The sequence below is a fragment of the Mercenaria mercenaria genome, chromosome 19, assembly GCF_021730395.1.
Source record: "Mercenaria mercenaria strain notata chromosome 19, MADL_Memer_1, whole genome shotgun sequence".
Lineage (NCBI taxonomy): Eukaryota > Metazoa > Mollusca > Bivalvia > Venerida > Veneridae > Mercenaria > Mercenaria mercenaria.
The window spans coordinates 103,108-122,484 of record NC_069379.1 but is presented as its reverse complement, the minus strand read 5'-3'; the positions used below and the strand labels follow the sequence as shown (position 1 = coordinate 122,484).

The window sequence follows — 19,377 nt, the reverse complement described above, 5'->3', positions numbered from 1 at the left end:
AACCTTCAAATCATGATTATATTTTTTAGAAATTCAAGTGCTAATGATAGCCGCAAAAATATTTGCAAGTGCATGTTTCGTTATTGTGCACGATAACACTGTGTAAATGCTTAGAAATTTCTTGAGATCCGTAACAAACTAGAATTTGTAGAAATTCAGTTTCAAACTCTTGATTAAATTACATAGGTCCAAAAAATGAAGGTATGAAGCTTGTTTCGCCCAAATTCAGTCCACAAAAAAACTACACTGTATTGCTTTGAAAAGTATAAGCAATTGTTCTCGGTTAACTAGTATTCATTTGTGTAAAAATACATTGTAATGTATAAAGTGTAAAAAATGGCCCATATAATACACGTTTCGCTAAATGACACGACGTGATTAATAGAGGGTAATGACCACTAAAATGATCCGCAAAGACGAAAATATATTTCACGGGAATTGGAATATATTAACTGCACATTCAGTTTCATTGTGTGGAAAACAATTTTAACCTAAATGTTCTTGACATATTCCAAAAGTTTGTACCGTCTAAGTTTTACCTGAGGTATTCACCATCAACAGCAATGTTTCTACAGATCAGTTGTCTGTCCAGCAAGGGCTGTAAATAATTACATAAACATAAACGTCCATAGAAATCCAATTCTTTGTAACAAATATAACACAAGCATAGAAGGATTTTTACAGATAATATCACTGGAAATATGTGCAGTCTTCATTGTAACAAAAATATTTAAGAGACTCTCTCTACTTAGGGGAAGACATATAAATTGTTGCGTTAAATACCATTTTTCAATTATTATCTATTTATCATTACTTGATAGGACAGTCATCTAACGGTCTAAATATGCTCCTATATGTCAACCTATTTGTCGCATACAGTATTGACGCATATATCCTACTGAGGCAGCAGACACATTTTTTCATCAGCACCTGGACAAGATGTTTCACCTTCAGAAACATTGTTTGTATAACGTTGCATCAAATGTCATATATTGATAACTTTCAAAGCAGAAAATGTCAAACTCTTTTCAAAGTCACGTTACTGCCGCCTGTGGTTTAGATGTGATTTTTACATATTTGTTTTTTTTTTCTTTTTCCTTTCAAATACATTTAACAGAACCCTATCAGACTGCTCGATTCTTATCGAAGTTGTCTTTATACTTCCGTGAAATATTACCGTATTCTTCTTCAAATTCTGAACATTAATGCAGTTTACTAAACATACATCTAAAATAAGTAGTGCCTACTTGGAGTTTGCATTTTCAGTTACAGTGTCTAAACTGTATTAGCGGATGTTATTACATTTTACATTGTTTGACCACTCTTGAAAGGTGTTTATTAATACAATCACCTCATTATAAGGCCCGTGGCCACTTGGAATCCTACGTACATATACTTGCTAAAGCAAACAATCGACTTAAATAAAAAAACAAAACATTTTAACGTTATTCAAATTATATTTTCATAATACTTTTACATTTCTAAAAAGTGTTTGGTCATATTTTGATCCCTTTGTATAAAGCAAAGTGTCTCAAAAGTTGGCAACGTTGTTTTAATATTCATTCAGTCTGTTACATCTCGTTTAAATTTCAAAATAGGCTTAAAAGGAGAAAGTTATACCCCTTTTAATATCTACTCAGAATTGCAATAATTATGTTTCCATGACAACGTAAAACCAAATGGCAGATATAATTCATCGTTAGATGTTTACTTGATCTTTTCCTTATTTTCTTTATTCAGAAAAAAACATTTATCTACTTTTTGAAACTGTAACAAATCAGACCGTTATGCTTTATATATTTAAAACGACTATACTCCAGAATTTGGCTAAAAACGATCATTTTTAAACATTGAAGTATGGTTGCATTATGAACATTACTTAAACAAAACTAATGTTATTCGTTAACTGTAAACGCAATAAAAGTTCTATTTTCATATGGATATCCTACTTCATTTGATAGTTTGGTATATACACATGAGGAACATATTACCATAAGCAAACAATATTTTGAGGAAAACAGCTTCAACTAAACGAATGATTTCGGATACATCCGACGGCAAAACGGAAGACAATATCTTCACGACGGTGATATAAATGACAAGGGCATCACCGTTTATACGACTGAAAAAATGTTGTAAAAGACGCACACGCACAGATTAAGGCAGTTATGACAAAACGTAATTTACAGACTGTGCCGAACATTCTGATGCCTGAATTAGCATGGATGGTGATAACGACGGCTAAATCGAGAATAATTTCAAAATCTCTCAAAGTACCTAAAACTAAACTTACATCCTGACAGATACAGAGAATTGCAATTCAGATACGTTCTAAAACCAAGACTTAGACGTAGAAGACATTAATGATAATGAACGTTACCGCGGTGACTAACATTTACAATTACGTTATACCGGCAATTGCAGCAACGGTGACACAGACGAAACGACTTAAAAGGTGCATTGGAATGATGATTACATATGAAGGGGTTAATGAGACACTAAGTCATAATTCGGTACTGAGTAATAGTAAGGGATATAATATTGTAATTTTGAGTAACTAAGTCTTAATTTGGAGATAATGAGTTCAAATTAGAACAGAGTAAAAATATAGCTAGCATATGTGTGGGTAAGTTACCAATCATGACATGAATCTAATCAAATCGTCTTGTATGTCTCTACATCCAAAAAAAAAAAATATCTGTTATATTTTTATAAATTGTGAATTCTACTATATGTCTGGTCTTAATTTGATAATGACCTTCTCCGATTTTAATCGTGTTAAAATATTATCATAGAAACACAATGGAGAAAATAATATGATACACACCTGGGGTTTCTTGGGCACAGGGACTTGAGGCAGCTGGGTTCTTTCTTTTCGTTTGATGTCTTCTTTTACATCTTAAATAAATAATCCTGAACTGATCATAAATCAACATTTAAATAGCAGTATGTTGTGAAATGCGTCTATAAATAAATCTTAATATTTGTAACAATCACATTTCAAATTATTGATATGCTACAGTTCGATTACTAGGTCATACGTGTTTACATGTCTTCAACCAAAAATTTTCTACTTACAAAATGACCTTTCTACTTTTTGGTTAGGTTTTCTTATAGCTTTAGCCAACGTTTTTCTTATACAAAACACACTAGAATATGAAACCCTGAGTTAAGGTTACAAAATCTTTACAAACATTGTGTTTACGTGTGTCATGTTTTATTTAAACAGTAAAATTACATTACATTTGTTCTGTTAAAGTGTTCTATAGTCTGACTTGACGAAGATGCTTATTCGTATCTTAAGTAGTCAAAACTAAACACACCAACGGAAAGAAACGTTATACACGTGTCTTAAAAATATGAAAATCGACATGTTTAAAGCTATTTGTTATGACAGTATGTATGACTGTTATGAGAGTATGGTCTTACCAATAGTGCCACGTTGGCCCAAGTTCGATATCTCTACTTCATTGAAGTTGTCGACTGTTTTGTCCACAGACAGTCCAACATCACCACTTCCATTATCCGCGTGACTGCAAAGGAACATCAAAGCGTTACATTTCACTCATTTAGGTAACAATTTGTGTTTGTACTAAACCACAATGATAACGTGATTCACCCACAAACTTTTTTTTGTTTGTTATGGGTTTAACGCCGTTTCTCAACAGTATTTCAGTCATGTAACGGCGGGCAGTTAACCTAACCAGTGTTCCTGGATTCTGTACCAGTACAAACCTGTTCTCCGCAAGTAACTGCCAACTTCCCCACATGAATCAGAGGTGGAGGACTAATAATTTCAGACACAATGTCGTTAATCAAATAGTCACGGAGAACATACGCCCCGCCCGAGGATCGAACTCACGACCCCGCGATCCGTAGACCGACGCTCTACCTACTGAGCTAAGCGGCGGGTCTCACCCACAAACGCGAGGATAACAGATAAAAACATCATGATAGTACAGTACAGATAGAAGGCGATTTATGTTGGTACGTGTGTGAAATGAATCCATTCAAAGAAAAGCATAAGCGCTAATAGCGCTTTGATAGTTAGAAACCCAATACAGATAAGATTTGATTCGGCAAACCATATCATCAATATAATACTGCGATGTGGTGATATATACAGTTATGCATTGAAACCCCCTTGTAAAGTAAAAGTATGTTTAGTAAATACATGCAGCCAATAATTATTTGTAGTAAATTACTGCAACACTGGTATATACTTACTGGGCATGAGAACTTGTAAGTTTGAGATCATGTCCTCGGCTGTCTAAAAGGTGGTCATGGAGTAAGTAATATTGCTTCTTCATTACTTGACAAATGAGCTTAAGTATATTTTTTTGCTATTTAAACTGCGCAAAAAGTAAACGAGAACATAGCTCAGAAAGGTGAAGATTGCAACAGGATATTAGTAAATCTTTATTTTGCGATTTCCAACCCTCCTTTTCTTTCTTTTGATTGTTTTTATTTGCATATATATTTCTATTACATAATATTATGTTCATTATTCACTTTTAAGGTATGAAACTGAAACTTTCTCATCTGAGAAGTCGGCTTCAGATGTTTTTATGTCGTTATGTCGTAGAGAAAATGAATGAATCTAATGTTTTATGAAATATATAAAAAAGAAACTATTATCGCGAAGTTTTGAACCTACATGACAAACATTTTGTTGACCTTTAACAGTATGCTTTAACTCTGAGCTAATTTTTATTGGTCCGAAGGCTAGAAACATTTATATTTTAAGAAGTTTCAGAAATGCTGAATTCCCTTTGCTTCATTAAAACCTATTTATAGTCATGTTTGTATACATCACATTATAGCTGGGGACACAGTATTGTCCGTAAATATTGACCTAACACTCATCAATATTCTTTATATTTCCGTAAATTATTTCTTGGTGTCTAAAGCTAAATAGCGATATAAGAATTTTGAATTCGTGGAAACGTGCATGGTAATCAGACAGCTTACCAAACCTACACCGTGCCATTGGTTATTTATATAGGTTATCTTAGCCCTTACCATGCTAAATTTCTATAATGGACTGGTCCATCTTCCAATTGGGGCATAACCATTTATCATTAGAAGGGATGTTTACTAAAAATTTACTGACTGAATAGCGAACAGTGCAGACCATGATCAGACTGCACGGATGTGCAGGCTGATCTTGGTCTGCATTGGTCGCAAAGGCAGAATCACTTGCCGCCAGCAGGTTAAGGGTTAGTAATATAAGTATTTTCAGGATACAAATATTACGTAAACTAACGAAAGAGCCTCCGAAAATATTGGCGAAAATTTATGCGTGCCAGGTCAACACTTTATTACCAAAGGTTTGGGTAAGTATTTAAGTTACGTTGTTTCGAGCCCTATAGTATTCACAGAATCATGTTCCTGCAGCAATTTGTATCACTTATACAACGTAAATTTACAATTTATACAATGCTTTCAAAAGATATTGAACAGCTTTAGCAATGAACAGCTGATACACGTTTCAAAATTGCGCGTCTGCAAAAATGGAAAATTTTATCAATCAACAAAATACATATACGTATTTTTAGGGGAGGGGTTACGTTGTCTTTCAACAGTATTTCAGTTATTAAACGGCTAGCAGTTAATATGTCCTGATTCTGTACCAGTACAAACCTGTTCTCCGCAAATAACTGCCAACTTCCCAACAGGAATCAGAGGTGGAGAACAAATGAGTTCTGACACAATATTGCCTATAAAATGGCCACACAGAATAAACGCCCCGCCCGAGGATCGAACTCTCGACTCCGAGATCCGTAGATCTGTGCTCTCCCTATTGAGCTAAGCGAGCGGGATTCACATATCTGTATAGTGGGTTATATTCGCGGAGGTTTAATTTTCGCTATATTTGCGGTTAACATTGACAGCGCGAAATCTTAATAGCGCGATGTTTCACTACCGTGAATATACACATTTCACCAAGGGAGACCACTCAGTTAAAAACTTTACTCATTGTTACATTGTTACTTCGCCTGACAAACAAAAAAAATCTCAGTTGATTTTATTAAAAGATTATGGGTACGACAGATGAAGCTCAACAACAAAAACACAAATATCGGTACTTGCTTCGATCTTATTAATATAGAAACTTTGCACAAGAGAAATAAATTTGTAAAAACATCGTGTTGTTACATAGCGATTATATACTTTACATATCGATTTTTGATAACTGCATCTAACGCTACCATACTTTATTTAATACTGTCACCGTATGTACAAAGAAGTATCGTCTATTTCTAATTATAGCAGTTATAGAAACCATAAGGGCCAAGATGGCCCTATGTCGCTCACCTGAGAAACACGCCATAACAGTGTAAACATGTTTGTGTTTCATGGAAACAAATTTTCTGACCAATTTTCATTAACATTGGAGTAAAAATCTTGAGTGTAAACAAGTATTTTCTTTGATTTGACCTATTGACCTAGTTTTTGACCCCAGATTACCGATATTTAAACTTGACCTACATTTCACCAAAGGTATCATTCTAACCAAATTTTATGAAGATCAATTTAAAATTTAAAATCCGTCGCATACAAAAGTTTTTTCTTTGATTTAACCTAGTTACCTAGTTTTTGACCCCAGATTTACCATTTTCAAACTTGACCTAGATTTTATCAAGGCAACTATTCTGACTATATTTTATGAAAATCCAGTGTAAAATGCAGCCCCTATTGCATACACAATGTTTTTCCTTGATTTTGACCCAGATAACCCATTTTAAAACTTGATCTACATTTTAGCAAGTCTATTATTCTGACAAAATTTCATGAAGATCAGTTACAAAATACAGCTTCTATCGCATACACAAGCTAAAAGTTGATATACAGACAGACGACTGACAACGGACGCCGGACATCTGGCGATCACAAATACTCATTGCTTAAGTGAGCTAAAAAAGAAAAAAAATGTTTTTATCCTAGCTTAAAAGATTTTCAATATCAGTGTTAAAACAATATAAATTATGCGTGTAGCAACCAAAATAAATAAGATAACATCACAAACATGTTCATCGAAATCAGGGAAATTTTACGAATACAACGAATACAACCTGTCATGTGTATTGATACATGATTATAAATCAATCAAATAACAGGCTTAGCAGACACTGTGAGATAATTTTATTCCTATTCAATTTCATTGTAATTGATCAATTAAAAAATAAACATGGGGATTTGTATGAGTATTTCGTAAGAAGCCACATTCCATGTGTTTCTATACGTGATTAAATATTAGTGAAACAATGATGAGATTTCATTTCAATGCATTACATGAATAAATTGTGCCAAAGTGTTAAATTATTAACTATTCATACGATAACGGCAGACTAAATCGCGTGTTTATTATTATTTGTATGTCTAAGAAGAGTGATATCCCTTTCAATTGTTTACAATTAAGGTTTATAATTCCTGGTCGAATTAGTTTCACTGAAGTTAAGACACCGTGATTTCAAAACCTTCAAAAAAGAGCAAAATTTGACATTGTGAATATAACGCGCTATACAGTATTTAGAATTGCTAATCAGTCACAACATGTACACAAAGTCTGTGCTTGAGTTTTTCACTACCATTATTTGCAAATTATTGACCTCATGTTAGTTTTCTTAACAGAAGTCTATGGGAATATCACAATTTTGGTAATAATTTCACGAACTGACTTTTTTTCAAAAAGTAGCGTTTCAAAATGCAACGTTTTGCTGTTGCTAATCAATGTGTTGTCTATTACATGTATATAGTCAAATAAAACGAATAAGCCATAGGATTATTTTAGAGACATTTGGCCATAATTTAAGATATTATCAAATTTCAAAATGGTTTGAAAGCATCATTTGGATTTATTTCACGTGTCAACATTTTTTTAATCATTTTTTGTCCTCAGAAAAAAAGTTATATCGCTGCTTTAATAATGTATGCACGGGATGGGGTTCCTCCAGAACTCCAGAAAGTTTCCCTTTCTCTATGCCGAATCCAGGCTTTACAGTATAATTGGCATTATGCCATTACTCCCGGTTTATCAAACGTGCAGGACTACCTTCGAAACATGATTATATTTTTTTTAGAATTTCAAGTGCTAATCATAGCCGCAAAAATATTCGCAAATGCACGTTTTGTTTTTGTGCATTATAACACCGTGTAATTGCTTAGAAATTTCCGTAACAAACTATAATTTGAAGGAAATGAGTTTCGAACTCTTTATTACATTATATAGGTCTACAAAACGGTATAAAGCCTGTTTCGACCATATTCAGTCCGCAAAAACTACATTGTTTTGCTTTGAAAAGTATAAGCAATTGTTCTCGGTTAGCAATTTTTTATTTGTGTAGAGATACATTTGGATGTTTAAAGTGTAGACAATTGTACATATAATACACGTTTCGCTAAAGGACATCACGTGATTAATAGAGGAAAGTGACCAATAAAATGATCCGCATGGACGTAAATAGATTTCAAAGGAAATAAAATATATTAACTGCACATTTCATTGTGTGGAAAACAATTTTAACCTAAATGTTCTTGATATATTCCAAACGTTTATATCGTCTTATTTATTTTACCTTAGACATTCTTCACCAACAGCACTGTTTCTGCAGATCAGTTGTCTCTCCAGCAAAGGCTGTAAATTATATAAACATAAACTTTCATAGCAATTCTATTGCTTGTATCAAATTAATTATATAAAGTATATACATATAAAAGAACAATACAAGTAATATATAGAACGATATTTAACAGCAGTCATGCTCCTAATTATAACACTCTAAATTATTTTTCTATTTATGGACATTTGTTGCATGCATAGACACATATACTGTTATATTGTTTTTAGACAGGAAATTCTATCTTTTTTTGTTCAATCAGTAGATATATCAATATGTTTTCCATTATGAAATGTTAAATCGTATTTCCATGATAACTTAAAAACAAAGTGTGTGTTAACTATACATTGTACATTTAACAACACTCTTGAATTATAGATATACACGTATAATGACCTCATCATTAGGCTCATGGCTCTTATTAGAAAGGCCACTGGCAAAAGTACCAACAACAACTTACTTAAGTGTGCAATCGGCTTAAATAAAACAAGGTTTTATTATATTTCGATCTTCTCAGATCGTTCAGTACGACTTTTATGTCGTGTTATTGGTACTGTTAAGTTTGTCAGCATGAATATTTCGGACTGGGTGGTTCCAAAATCCCCGCTTACATATCTTTGGGTATTCTTATATCACCCTTTGGAGGATTTGATGCCTGCTTTTTATTTTGTCTTTTGGCGGTTCCTGTGGTATGCAGGCTCCAAATTCCAGTGTGTTTACATAATGTATATTATACATTTCTATATAATTACTATTATTTTTATTATACCAGATTTATATAGCGCCTTTTACATGATAAACACCTTCAAAGGCGCTGTACATACAGGAAACGCAGCCATACAGAGCTTTGATAGTACACACACTGTGTGATTTGACCAGAAAGACAGAGCAATACAAAGCCCCCAGAACAGATAGAGAGAAATCCTTTTTAGATACAGACTTGTCCGGTTAACTTAGCCTTGCTCTTTTCGAATAGGCAGTCTGGTTCTTTAACTTCCCCGGTGTATAGCACACATACACGTGAATCCGTTTTTTCTTGGAAGAACCAGGGCCTATCAGTTAGGTGGGGGGGGGGGGGGGGCACCCAAGAGCATTTCAGATGTGCCTAGACCTGGATGACTTACGTATCAATCCTTCCTATTAGAGAAACTATGATAAAAAATATATCTGACTTTCAAATAGGCAGTCGAACAGCTAAATTTTGTTTTGTCTGGCCAAAATTAAAATAGTGTTAAACATAATTTCTACATAATAAAACATAACAAGTGCTATGCATATTTAAACTTTTTCTGGATTTTTCCCCTCGGACAGATTATTTTTAATATAGCAAAAAATATTTACTCTATCGATTTCGGCGATTATTTGGAAATTTCACCATGCCATTTATTAAATGTATCGAATGAAATATGAAAATGTAACACAAAATGCACATTTTTCATAACTTTGAGATAAAACGGTCAGATTAAAGCTGTCTTTACGGAACAAATAACTCATTTCGAGATAAAAAATAACAGCTACAAATATTTTTCTTTTACATTCTGATATTAACATTTATGGTATTATATGAATTCATTAACATATATAAAAAATACAGATATAGATCATAAATACAATATGCATACATCTTGCGAAAATATAAATAATATCAACCATAAAGTGCATTTTCCGTTTTCTTACTTATAAACATGCATATATTTTTCATCACATTTGCCTTTCCGGCATTTTTAGAGTTTTCGATTAATTCAAATTGAATGACAACGTCCGCAATTATTTATCCTACGCTGAATGCGGAGGGATATTTTTTGGCATTGTCCGTCCAGCTGTTCTTCCATCCGTAAATGTGTTTGTGTGTGTTTGCAAGCGTCCGTCCGTCCAAAATTAAAATAATAGTAATTAAAAAAGCATGTAGTAAGCAGCTTTAGAGTTATTGTCCTTTATCTTAAATCAGTAAATTTCCATAACTGAATTTAAATGAAATATAGATCAAAGAAGGGCGACATGACAATTTTTATCAGGAGTTCGTAAGAAAACAACATCAATTTTATTGCTTTTAAATTGTTCTAAAATTCATAAATTCCTAAGAACTAAGTAACCCAATGATGCCACTTCATGATATTTATTACAAATATAGATCACTATAGAGCAGATTTTCTATATTGTTTGTAAAAATAAGAACCAAAAACCCTTGTACGTTACACGATGCTTATATATGGAAATTTAATATCTTTCAAAATGTAGTCCCCTCATTTACAAAATAACCCAGTGGACGTGGGATATAAGATTTAAAGACCGGTATATTTTTTTCCAGTAACTCTATCTGATAATGCTGGTATTTTACACCTATTGTTGCCGGTTGTGGTAATTTTAAAGCCGCGAGAAATTTCATCGTCTGTGTATAAAATGTCGCGGGCAACTTACAAATCCACGAGATTTTCTGTCAAGCTCGTGCAAAATTTCGCGAGAAACAAATAAGTAAAGGTTAAAAATGGGAGAATGGTGCCCTTAAGTGATAATTGCCCTGGCAAGACGATAATAGCCCGAGGATTCCATGACCATTATAACTCAAAGGCGACTATATCCCATGTATTTACCTGTTTATTACATGTTTACCTATAATATAGTAAGAACAGTTTAGTGTTTATTTTTGCTTATAGTACAATATTCGATTGAAAAAGGTTATTTCACAAAAAATTGACACGATGTTACGCTCAAAATAATAAAACTAAAACTGAACAAGTTGATGTTTTGCCTCCATGAAACGTCGTGACATTATTTCTGTTTACGTACGTTAATTCCCCGCGCTAACGGCAAGGCCATTACCGATAATGGCCCCGGGGCTAAATATGAAAATTTGATAATGCATGAAGCAGTGCGATAATAGGATATTTTTCTGCACAAAACTGATACTATTTATAGGTACTCATGTAATAAATCGCGATGTTTTACACTAGTTGTTTGAAACAGTAAGAAACAATTTTACTACGGTAGCCGGTAGCGTTCATAGTTTGACTCTACATTTCACCCCTCGCCAGTCTACAAAATGTCGAGGAACAGAGAATTTAAGAGTAAAAATTTAGCTGCGACTTTTTGGTTTTCTTTATCGGTTTCATAAAATGTCGCGGCGATAAATATCAAATTTTAAGCCGCGATATTTTATGCAGACAGAGTAATTTAAATACAACTGTTTTGATATGAAATTGACAGTAGCAGTAGCAGCAGTAGCAAAAACGTGAAATTAGCATCAACAGTAGCTGCCGTAGCATAAGCACAACAGTGGCATCGGTAGTGAAAATAACAACAGTAGCAGTGATATTGGCAGAAGCAGAAGTAGCAGTAGCAGCAGTAACAGAACAAGCAAAAACATGAAATTAACAGCAGCAGTAGCATTAAAAACGGTAGCAGCAGTCACCGTAGCAGAAGTTGCATTAGTAAGAGTGGCGGCAGTAGCAGAAGCAGCAGCAGTATAAGCAGAAACACGCCAGAAGTAAGTAAACCAGTGGCAGTTTTTGTCATTTTTGTTGTTAGATTTAACGTCGCACCGACATATGATAGGTCTTTTGGCGACTTTCCAGCTTTAATGGTGGACGAAGACCCCAGGTGCACCTCCGTGTATTATTTCATCACGAGCGGGCACCTGGGTAGAACCACTGATCTTTCGTAAGCCAGCTGGATATATAGAATTCAACGCCCCGAGTGAGGCTCGGACCCACATCGATGAGGGGCAAGTGATTTGAAGTCAGTGACCTTAACCACTCGGCCACGGAGGCCCCAGACCAGTGGCAGTAGCATTAGCAGCAGTTGCAGTAAAAGAAGAAGCAGCAATTGCAGTGTAGTGTCAGTAACAGCAACAGTAGTAGCAGAAGCAGTTGCAGCAGTGCAAGTTGCAACAGCATAGCACCAGAAGAAGTAAAAGCAGCTGTAGGAGCTTTAGTATCAGTAACAGTAGCAGAAATAGAAGAATCAGAAGCAGCAATACGAGTAGTTACAGTAGAGTAATAGTATCAGAAGCAGTAGCAGTATCATTATCAGCAAAGGCGTGAAAAAAGCAGTAGCAGCAAAAGCAATAGCTTTAGTAGCAGTAGCAGCAGTTGTAATAGCAGCAGTAGCAATAACAGCAGCAAGAGCAGTAGCAGCAGTTCTAGCAGCAGTAGCAGCAGCAGCAGCAACAGCAGCAGCAGCAGCAGTAAATAGCATTTGCAGTATCAGAAGCAGCTGTTGTACTACTAAATATAGCAGTAGCAGGAGGAAAAGTAGCAGCAATAGCAGAAGCAACAGCAGCAGTTGCTGTAGCATCAGTAGAAGTAGTATCAGTAGCAGGAACGTGAAGTCGGCAGTAGCGGGATTAGCTGTAGCAGTAGCGAAAATGTAAAATCGGAGGTAGCGCTAGAAGTACTAGAAAAAAATGTGAAATTCGCAGAAGCAGTAACAGGAGCAAAATCGAAAATATGGCAATAGCAAATGCAGCAGCAGCTAAAACGCCTGCTATAACTTCTGCTACTAATGCTATTACTATTACTGCTACTGCTGCTCCTACTGCTAGTGTTGCTATTCCTACTACCGCTGCTGCTGCTATTACTGCTATTCCTACTTTTGCTACTGTTACTGCTGTTTCTTCTGCTACTGCTACCGCTGTTACTGCTATTACTGCTGCTGCTACTGCTACTGCTGCAACTTCTACTGCTTTAGCTGCTACTGCTACTGCTACTTCTACCTCTTAGTACTGCTACTTTTTCTGCCGCTATTTCTGATACTGCGGCTACTCATACTTCTAATTCTGCTATTGGTGCTATTGCAGCTGCTACTTCTATCTACCTCTTACTGCTGTTACGTTTTCTGTTGCTATTACTGATACTGCTGCTAATCATACTTCTAATTCTGCTATTGGTGCTACTGTAACTGCTGATTTCACATTTATGCTGTTGTTACTGCTGTTTTTGCTACTGCCAGTTTCACATTTTTTATGTTTACTACTGCTACTTCTACTGTTAACTACCTGTACATGTTTTAAAACCCGTTTTACTTCCGGGTGAATCACGCTTCGCATTCGCATTTTCATAAAATGTAGCCGGTAAAATTTTCCGCGACTTCTTGTAATGACTTTTAATGAGAGATTGGAAAAATTAAATAATTCTCACCTGGTATTTCGGGAGTAAAGGGGCTTGGTCAGGCTGGTCTGTTTTCTTTGGTCTTACTTCATCTTGCAAATCTAAATTTAAAAATAGAACAGTTACCATCAAGTTAATCATTAATTGGTCGTAAATAATATTGTTTGGCACAATCATTTACCGACAATTGTCTTTTAAAAAAGCAATATTTTAAAACTAATGAATTGTAGACTTTAACTTCTTTAAGTAACGAACAAGCTAACACTTATAGATAAAGTAACCTGATGTTATTCACTATAATGTAAAAAAAAATATTTGGTCATATAAATTGTTCAAATATCTATTACGATACACCCAACCTTGATGTTTTAACTGATAAAATGCATTATCTGTATGGTAATTTTACACGCGATATTTCATATTTTAAATAAAAACGATTGTTTTTCACAGTGAACGGGTAAAGGCTGATAGCTGGTATTTTTAGAATATTGAAAAATTACCCTTTTCATTGATCTGCCTGTTTGTTTGTATATTTCCAAGTTGTTGACAATCTTTTACGGAACGTTCCAAGTTACCATCACGTTGAAATTCGTACACTGTAATTTTGTTTCTCTCCTTAATATTGTTAAGTTGTTCGCGAAGTCTGTTAAGTTTAGGTTTTTTTAGTATTGATCTAGCAAAGAGTTTATTAGGTGTGTCAATCAATGAATCAAATAATTCACTCAAAAGCGATACTTCATTGATCAATCCTTCATTTTCGTTTTTTAGCTTATCCATTTTCTTCATATCCGTTTCCTTTACATCCTCTCCTTTCTTTAACATGGCGTTTGTTTGTTTGGTGATGTGAGAAAACATTTCTTCTTTGAACATTTCGACGTCTCCGGTGAACTTTTGGTTGATATCTACAACTTGAATCTTGTTATTCCTAATAGATGATGCTACTTCTTTTGCTTCAATGTGACATTTCTCTGCTCCTTTAACTAAGTCAATAAAATCCTTACTCTCTTTAAACGTACTTGCTTTATCACGAATGTACTCGACCTTGCAAGTTTTGTGTTCAAGAATCATACAGTCGCCGCATCCAACTTGCTCATGTTCTGGACAATAGAATTTTATAAATTCATTTAAGTGCTGATTACACTTTTCAAAATCGTCTCTTCGTTCTTCTTTCACCATTGGCCCTTCAGAACTTGTCATTGTATGACCTCTACATATCTTCCATTGTTTATGTGACTCAAAACAAGTTTGACACATATATTCCTCACACTCCATACAGAAACCATCCGCTCCTGTTGCTAATTCCCGATCTTCACAAGGCTTACAAAGCTTGTCTTGTTTATTACAGTCTTTTCTACCCGACACCTCCATATTGCTCTTACTTGTCATACAATATATATCATTATTTAGTTAAACGACAATTTTAACGCTCATGTGTATTTACTTAACCTTGAGTATTGATCGTTTAGTATAACGGAAGTTAAACCGAAACTACATAGACCGGTTTTATCTTGCGTTAATGTACCTGCTACTAATTTTCACTGTGTGGCTAGCGTTCAAATCGATATACTGTATAACATTCTATTTTGATATATGATCATCGTAGATACATTAACTTTATCAATGTATTTCTTTAATATTTCATTTAGTTTCCGAACAGGTTATAAACCCTTTTAATTATATCAAGATGAAAAATCATTAAATGTATTGTAACCTCATATTAACGGTAAAATAGTTTTGATTAAACGCAGGATATAATCAATGTTCATGACATACATTTATGTACATGCATTAAACGTTTGCAATTATATACTACCCAATAATTTGTCTCTCATTAAAACTTAATGAATTGACAGGTTCTGTAATGTAACATTTTATTTTTAGTTTTCGTTGGACAACATTTTGCTGACATTGAGTAGCAGCTTCACGATCAGGAAATGAACATTTAGTAAAATTATGTCCCTTTTCTTCTCAAAACATACGTAGATAATCAGAGCCAAGACTGATAAAGTCAGATTATATAAAACAAAATCTTAAACAATTAAGATTATCTAGTCGGTAGCCAGACTAGTAAATCATTTTTTGTAGGCAAGTAACAGAGTGACTTATTTCTATGTAGTACATTTACATAAATGCATCATGATACCTGTCTTGTTTAGGTTTTTAAAAAAAGAAAGATTTTTTTTTTATGTTCAGATATAAAAATTTTATAAGAAAAATAGTTAACATTAATTTTGACTTGTGTTTATACGTATCTAATACGAAAAGCCAGGCTATAAATATTTAAATAAGTCAGTTGAAGAAGCATTTATGGGAGTTGTATTGAAATATAGATAGCTGTAATTATATGGTGGACTTTCACCAGGGAGATTTTTCGGTGCTTCCGAGGGATCTACTTTCCAGATTTTATTTACTTCACAACAGCGGATGTTAAGTGCTGTGTGGCGGTCGTAAAAAGTCGCCCCGACTTCATCTCAGTGTTGTTATATTTTCTGGTCCTTCGGGATCATTGATTTCAACTCATTTAGATTTGAAGATTGAATACTGCTTAAGCCGGTGCTAGGGGGCGTGTGCAGTGTTGCTTTTTCCATTACTGCCCATGAACAGACTCATTCAAACCGAGTCTGCAATTTTCACTGTTTGCATTGTTTTCGGTGCTTCCGAGGGATATACTTTCCAGATTTTATTTCTTATTGTTTCTCTTGGTGGAGAGGTGATATACTGTGTAATGAATGATCTCAAAACCAACCAATACAGGGATTTGTAGAATGAAGCAGGCATGTTTTTGGTGTGTTAAACACTTCTTGAACGATTCTCTCAAACTACGTAATTTTGTTCTCGTATATTTTTGTTTTGTTTTCTTTCTTTTAAATGACGTTTGATCGCGTGTGAAATGGCCATCTTATATATTATCGCACGAATTGTTTATACGAGAATAAGTGCTTCTCCCTTTATAAAACGGTAAATGTAAATATTTACATGTAAATGTTACAGTACTTCCAAACATGAAAATAGCAAGAGGTTTATTTATTATTATTATTTGTTCACGTCATATGTGTAATGTACATATTTCACAATATAAACTATTTCTATAAAATTATAATTTGTTGCGAAATAACATGAAGTAAAACCGCAAACGCTCTAGCCTTTTCTTTGGTTTGAAGAAAACACTGGTCGTCGGATATTTGGAACCAAAATATATCTGATCTGCATGTGATGCATATACCGAGACAAGAATGTTGAAGTTATCTTCTTTTGAAGGTACACCTGATCAGTGAAATCAGGATGGTGGTCTAATTTTAATGCACGGTTTTGCTTTTTTTTTTTAACTTATTTTACTTTTATTATTCTGACTTGTTTGCTTGGCAATGCAATAATCTTTCTGTAATGAGCCATCTTTTTAAATGTGTTTGGCTTCTATCAATTTGCAAAGTGCTTATTAATGCTGCATTACGTACAGCATCTGAACTTTTTTTGTTATTCTATATTGTAAATTCATCAAAATTTGAATGAAGAAATGAAAAGAACGACTGACCAATTGAGTCAGTTACTCAATGACTGTTTAACTGACTGGATGACTGACTGATGAACTTTCTGATTGACTGACTGACTGTCTGACTGACCGTCCGACCGACAGACCGATTGATTGGATTCAGTGAACCATCATCGAAATATCCGATGTAAAATCATGAAAGTTTCTTCTGACCATTTTATGCGCCTCTAGTAGAAAGTTATTTTATGCGCCTCTAGTAGAGAGTGAAGCTTTGAAGTTTTTTTGTTGTTTTTTTTAATTAAAGTCAGAAGTTTTTTAGAAATTCCCTGGATAAGAATGTACTTATGCTGAATAATCAAAGGATAATAACTCAGTGAGAAATCTTTGTCCTGGAACATGACAATAATATGTGTATGAAACTTCCTATAAATTTTCGCCAAACTGGATTCATTGGTTGCTTGAAAAACATTTGTAATAAGAATGGCACCATAGTTTGCTTATGTTTAATAATTAAAAGTCAATAGGCCAGTAAAAAATTATTCATGACTTATGTTGAATAATTAAAGGGAAATGTGTCTGTGACCAGTCATTGTCCCGTAATGTGAGTTTTCGCTTGTTTTCATCCGGTGGTTGCTGAGAAATACTCCGGACAAGGATGACGCTATAGCTTACTAATGCTGAATAAACAAAGTGCAATAAAATGTGAAAAATCATCAGCCCGGGATGTGACGGTCATATTTGCATCTGCCTACGTGATTGAAGTTTGTCATGGCGTTTCGCTGAATTCGAATGAGTAGCTGCTTGGAAATATTCAGACAAGAAGGTGGAGAATAGTTTAGCCATGATACATGATCCAAGGGTGATAACACTAGAAATCATCGGATCAGAAAATAAAGGCAATAGCAATATTCGCACCTCCTCTCGAGAATAAAGCCTGATGTTAATTATCGCTGAATTCCAGGACAAGAAAGACGGTATAGTTTACTAAGGATTAGTAATTAATTGGAAATAACTCAGTGAAAAATTATCCGACCAGAACATTTATAGTAAAGTAATATCGATGTATAAGAGCCAGTAGGATAATTGCATGATCCAAATGACTGTGCGGACCGACTGACAGGTGTACGGACGGAAGACATTCGTGTATTTCCCTCCGGTGTTCCATCTGTAGAAGACTAAACGAGGACCAAAGATGCTGCTTTGAGGAACACAACTTATCTTAGATTTATACTCTTAAGATATTTTATTGGCGTTTATTTTCGGATCTTATTAAAATGACATGAACCAATCAGTATTTTGACACACATTTACGTTAGTCATAAAGGTATGCAAACAACAGTATCAAAAGGTGTGTGTAAATCTTCATCTTAGAATGTCTTTATTTAAACGTTTAGTGATACTGTTTCTTAAATGATCCATTACGTGCGCATGGAATGTATCAGTAGAATGCTTTTTTCTATAATTGTTATATATCTATTGTCAACTCTGACTGGAACATGGTGGAGGTTATGCGGGAGGTTATGTCCACCATATATGTTTTATGCTTCACTGTGGTGTTTTTACCTCTAACAATAACATGACGGTGCCATGCTTGGTTCCATTATTTGATATTTCGTCTTAACGCAAGCGCTTGTGTTTCAGTGAAGGTGTTATCCCGGTATAGAAGTACTCCCAAGTCGTTGTATCCTTGGAAGTAGTTCTTTGAACTTTTGAAGATTCTAATTTGAAGCCATCTCTACTTTGACTTGTTAACTTCTATATGTATTTATTGACATTGCGTACATTTTACGTCATTTCTGATGTCACTAACAGTTGTTTTGTCTGTGTTTTTCAGGACTATATTTCTGTGCGGAAGGATTAAAAAACTACTCCAGACTGGCGACCATTACAGACGTAGATGGGTAATTAAACCACGGACTGAACACTTTAATGTGTTTTCTTTATCATTTATTGACTAAGGCGGGACATTTTTAATCTTCAGAAATACAGAGTTGTCAATGCTGTACATCGGTTGTGAAATTCGCAATCCATGTCGAAAAGTGCTTGTTTTACTATACAGCAAAGAAGGAGAAATTGTACCTGGCCGACACCTATATCTTAGTCCTATATACATCTACTTTCTGCGAGTTACGATTCGGGGAGGCTGGCTTCTTGAAAGATC

At 34.4% G+C, this 19,377-nt stretch overlaps 1 protein-coding gene across 1 annotated transcript; it reads right to left on the bottom strand.

Moving 5' to 3' along the window:
* Positions 1-535: 535 nt before the first annotated feature.
* Positions 536-15,187, bottom strand: LOC123544753 (uncharacterized). The gene is made up of 6 exons (XM_053532020.1): positions 14,227-15,187; positions 13,757-13,827; positions 8,580-8,638; positions 3,430-3,533; positions 2,828-2,898; positions 536-598 (listed from the first exon to the last, which is right to left on the bottom strand). The coding sequence occupies exons 1-6, from the start codon at positions 15,110-15,112 to the stop codon at positions 536-538; spliced, it is 1,254 nt and encodes a 417-aa protein (XP_053387995.1). The 5' UTR covers positions 15,113-15,187.
* Between the last annotated feature and the right edge of the window lie 4,190 nt (positions 15,188-19,377).